Source organism: Pteropus vampyrus, unplaced genomic scaffold (assembly GCF_000151845.1).
Source record: "Pteropus vampyrus isolate Shadow unplaced genomic scaffold, Pvam_2.0 Scaffold131, whole genome shotgun sequence".
Classification (NCBI taxonomy): domain Eukaryota; kingdom Metazoa; phylum Chordata; class Mammalia; order Chiroptera; family Pteropodidae; genus Pteropus; species Pteropus vampyrus.
Genome location: NW_011888912.1, coordinates 2,268,250 through 2,273,121, shown reverse-complemented (window position 1 = coordinate 2,273,121; position 4,872 = coordinate 2,268,250). Strand labels below are relative to the sequence as shown.

The 4,872-nt window shown below is 62.0% G+C and overlaps 1 protein-coding gene across 1 annotated transcript in view; it reads right to left on the bottom strand.

The window, feature by feature from the left end:
* IPO9 (importin 9) overlaps positions 1–4,872 on the bottom strand; it is a 38,895-nt gene that overhangs the window by 15,134 nt on the left and 18,889 nt on the right. The window contains exons 5-12 of the mRNA XM_023534774.1: positions 4,191–4,631; positions 3,695–3,814; positions 3,490–3,590; positions 3,294–3,352; positions 2,592–2,743; positions 1,883–1,981; positions 939–1,045; positions 508–647 (exon numbers count right to left, since the gene is read on the bottom strand). Of these exons, the coding sequence (XP_023390542.1) occupies positions 508–647; positions 939–1,045; positions 1,883–1,981; positions 2,592–2,743; positions 3,294–3,352; positions 3,490–3,590; positions 3,695–3,814; positions 4,191–4,631 (1,219 nt within the window). The remainder of the gene's footprint in view (positions 1–507; positions 648–938; positions 1,046–1,882; positions 1,982–2,591; positions 2,744–3,293; positions 3,353–3,489; positions 3,591–3,694; positions 3,815–4,190; positions 4,632–4,872) is intronic.

Here is a 4,872-nt window from a genome sequence, read left to right as displayed (position 1 = left end):
GACAGGAGGGCATGCGCGGTCCCAGCGGCGCCTGCAGCACTGGAGGGTCCAGCCTCTCGGCAGAGGCCACGTGGTCGCGGGAACGGCACATTTTAATTACTGGAGCCTGGCCAAGAACACAGTTTGAAAAGATGACAGGAAACCGACGGGGAGAGGGAGCGGGGCGGAGGCCGCACGTATCCCGGGCTTGGTAAGGAGAGCGGGACCCAGGCCAGACCCTCGCAGCACAGCACGCAGACCCGCATTCCACTCCGACGCCCGGCTCAGCACGACCCCGAGTGCCGACCCGGCAGGACGGGCCACGGACGAGGCGACATCACCTCTCAGCTGGCGAGGCTCAAGCCTAGCGCTCTGGTCGTTTCACGGGGTCAGGTGGGTCCGAGTTCTAGGACGGAAAGAACTTCCCCCGACGGACACGCACGTAGCTGGCTCACCTGTCTCAGCACACAACTGAGCGGACGGCAGGTCTGCGGGCGCCCAGACTGCGGGTGCCGCACGGAGACCTACCTGAGAGGCTGAGGTCTGCGAGGACGACGCGCGTCAGGAAGCCGTGCATGTCGAAGTGCACCCTGCCACTCTTCACACTGTCCGTGACGACGGACTTCGCCGAGCCGAGCGCGAGCATGCACGCCTCGTGCACCTTCCACCTGCGACAGGGGCACCGGGGTCGGTGAAGCGCACCGAGGAAGGCACCAGGGGAGGGTCTCCGGCACGATGCCACCCAGGGGCCCTGACAAGAACACTTGCCTCCTAATTAAAAACAAAGCGACAGCCCTTCCTTCCGGAGCTTTTTAAAAGGGTAAAATAAACGTATCTCAACCGGTGGTTTCGGGGTTGAGAAGAACCGTTAGGACAGAGGGCTCGGAGCGAGGCTTTGCTCGCTTGGGCCCGAGGCCCCGCCACGTCCCTCCACGGAGCCCGGCGCTGCTCGCTCTCACCAGTGCTCGGCGCCACTGTCCTTGGTCTGCTCAGCCTCCTGCAGATGCCGAGTGGCCGCGGCGGCCAGGGCCGCTGCACTCTCGTTCTGGAAGTCAGTGGCCACGGCCTGGGGGGGTGGGGTGAGGGGGTGCGCTCATAAATCCATCTGTGCAAATCAAACCCATCTGAGTTGCCAAATGCAAATTTGATTGCAAACTGAATGCTCCAAACTCTTCCACATACACATGCTAAGCTTCGATGAGGTGTGTGAAAACACGAGCCCTGTTAGCTGACAGTCTCTGATGACATCAGAGCCACACCTGTGTCTCTGCTGTGTGCAGGTGCCAAACAACCAACGACGCACATAGATCCCTTTGGCCAGAGTCTAAGGGAGCGACTTGGGCCCAGCTTCGGCTGATGACAGGCCAGAGAGCATTCTCTGGGAGCCGGGCGGAGAACAGAGGCCCATCTGCCCAACAGGACTCAGTGTGACCTTGCCTAGATGCCCCAGCACGCGTCACGGAGCCAGCAGCATTCACCAGCGACAAGAACCACCCTCCCACCCCACAAAACTGCAGCCTCAAGATCACCCCAGCCCTTGCCAGAGCCGAGGAGCATGGGAGCAGGGGCCTGGGTGCCGCCCCCCAGCAACCCGACGTTTGCCAAGCTCTGCTTCGTGCCGCACTCCCAAGGAGTGGACGCAACGGGAACGGCCCTATTGCCGCCACCCGGTGAATCGGGCACTCGTCCGCGGCACAACTCTCGCCCGAATGTTTACTTGTAAACCAGAGCCAGCAGCGTGGCTCTGGGACCCGACTCTTGGATTCTGTTTGAGACGCTCCCGTCACCCCCAAACACCTAGGGCACGGGTGCCGCCAACCCTGCTGGGCTTGGGTCGGGTGTCCAGGAGGAGGGGGCAGCTGGGGCAGTGACGGTCCGTGGCTGAGGCGGGAGACGCCCTTACCAGCAGTAGGTCCTGTGCTGCGATCCTGACAGTGTATGAGAAAGTGTCATCGTCCTCGTCCTCCACGAACTGCTGGGGGTTGGCCGTCCACACTTTAATCTGAAAGGCCGTGAAGTCGGGGCCTGAGCCACGGACCCAGCTCGCACGCCCCTCCGCACACGCGCACATACGGGGAGACCTCAACCTCCGTCTGCATCTCGAACAGAGTCCAGCCCCCAGCCTCTCCTCTCTGACGAGAAGCAAGCCCTTCGTCGAGGCCAGCAGCACAGGTCACTGACCACTAGCGGACACCGCTTTTACTGTGGGTCGGCTGTCATTCTTGACAGCGATTTTCTGAAATATGTTGGGTCTGGTGGGACACTGGACGTGAGTGAGGTCAACGTTCACACTCGTCACACGAGAGAGGTGTATCTCACACGTCAAATGCTCTTTTCTGGTCCAACAGCCCATCGACCCGGCCAGTGACCGGATCTCTACACTTCACGATCTACAGAGAAGGAACAGGTTTTCTAGCTGTAAAAGCCTTCAGTGGGCGGCCCTGTGCAGGCCAAGGCCAGAGCGCTCGGAAGCCTGGTTACCTAAGGCAGGAGCCGACGACACCCCAAGCCCAGCACGTCACAGGAACTTGCTCTTCCAGTGCCAATTTTCAGAAAGAAACCTGCGTGCGACCGAGGGCTCGCTGTCGGGTGCCTTCCCCAGACGCCTTTACCTGCTCCTCAGTGATCTGCATGTACAGGATGACGTAGTAAACCAGCTCCGGCAAGGCTTTCTTCACGGTGCTTTTGAATTTACTATTTTCTAGAAGAGCGTGGACGAACTCGAAAATGCTGAAGACGAGATTTTCAAAGCCCAGGACCTCACCTGCAGGCGACACGCAGACGTCAACGACGGGAAAACAGAAGGACACGTGTGCCAGGAACGGCCCACGTTACCCTCTGAATTCATGAGCCATTAAAGCACTTGCTGTTATTCCCGAGGGAAAGGAAAACGGGGCTGACGAGTCCAAGGAAGGAGCTTTGAAGATGCTAAACACTCTGGGTTTTCAAGTAAAAATCCAGAAACACAACGCACTTTCCAGCATGTCTGCGTTGGACGTGAAATACTTAAAAATACTAAAGCGGAAAGGAAAGCACCGCCTTCTGGGGGTCCCAAGTCAAAAGAGACAGGACGCCGGAGCAGGCGGGTCAGACAGCCTGCGAGGTGCCCCGTCAGCTCAGAGGCGGCGTGATGCCGAGACTCACACCGACGACCCGTCCCCACACCCACGGCTCTGAAAGGACAGTCCACCAGGACGGTGACTCCGGGAGCGAGCCTCGAGGTGGCTGCGTGTCCGGTCCCCGGCTCCCGTCTCCTTCCCAGAGCCCCTTCTGCACTAGGTGGTACCTCCGCTAAGATCGCGAGCGCCACATACCGTCAGAATCCACGGGATCTTCTACTTCCTCCGTGTAATTTACTTCCGTCCTCACGTAAGTATGACGAAGAGTAAAGAAATCGAACTCGGAGTCTGTTTGACAAACAGTCTACGAGGGAGGGAGAAACTAACGGGAAAAGCAGATGCTGCGAGAGCCTCGTCTGAGGGCGGGACCCCGAGCTCCGGGAAAGGATATAAGGCCGCGCTGTCGGTCAGCGTGTTCCAGACGATGGGCAGGATCTGCTGCATGGAGGACACCATGTGCTTCGGGAAGTTCTTCACCAGGGCCGTCACCGCCTGAGGACGCAAAGACAAGGCCAGGGGTTGCATGGGATGTGGGCGGAGCGGCAGCGGCTCTGGAGCAGCCCCGGTCCCGGGCGCCGGCGGCGGCGAGCGCTCACCTTCAGGACTTCCATCTTGAAGCCGCTGTCGGAGGTGGGGCCGTCAGGCACCTGCAGGGCCTGAACGAAGGCTTCCGTGAACTGCTGCACCACGGGGAAGATCAGCGCTTTGGCGGCGCCCTGGCGACAGAAACCGCGCCCGTTAGCGGTAATGAGACGCGCGCACAGCGCCCAGCGCCCAGCGCCCCTGCGGACTGCAGCCCCGGCCACTGGAGGGCCCGCCACGGCCTCCCCACACCGCACCCCGCACCCCACACAGGGCGGCTGCCTCTCAGCTCGCTCCACTTCCCATGGCGGGCATGGCGAGCGGTGACATTCGGGGGTGACGGCGTGGGAAGGACGCAGGGAAGTGAGGGGCTAGAGGAAGAAGGCCGGGCCCCACGCAGGAACAGTCTGCTCCAGGCGCCCGTGCACCCGCCCCCAGTGAGTGGGATTCTGGCCCGGCTGCCCCGCGGCGGGAGGCGCCCATTCCACGCCCAAGCGCAGAGCCCGTCACCTTCTCCAGCTCCTCCATGTTGCAGATCATGTGGGCACAGGCAGTGAAGATCTCCACGGCACGGGAGCGGGTCCGGATGCCGTACACCTGGGGGACAGAGGAGCGTGAGAGGGCGCACGTCCGTGTCCGTGTCCGTGAGCATAGAGAAGCCGACTCCTCGGTCCCGCCACGGAGAGATGGGAGTGCACCTCTCACGTCCAGGGGGCCGGCTCCCCAACTCAGAGAACACTGGCAGAGCATTGGGCTCGCTGGAGCGAGCTGGGCACCCGCGACTTCGGAGGGCCAGCCTGACGACGAACACCGGGCCGGACGCCGTGTCACACACCTGGTCAGGGCACATCTTTTGAAAGGCGGACCCGCGGCTGGGGCGGAGAGGCGCGGGGAGGGGAAGCCTGACCCGCCGGCACGCGCCCCGTGCACGTGTCGCTGGTCCCACACCCGTCACTCAGGTGCGCGCTCTGTTTGGTGCGGGCCCCTGGGCGGTGCAGTGACGGACAGGCTCCCGATACTCAGCTGAGCGGGGAGCAGGTCAGGTGCGATGACTGGCTGAGAGGCTGGCGGGGGCGTAAGGGCACCAGGTACCAGGGGCACAGCGGGCCGGGAGGTAGCAACGTGTGACAAAGAGTGTCTCTCAGTCACTCAGCAGAAGCGAACGGGCTGAGGCGAGTGCAGACTCAGGTCT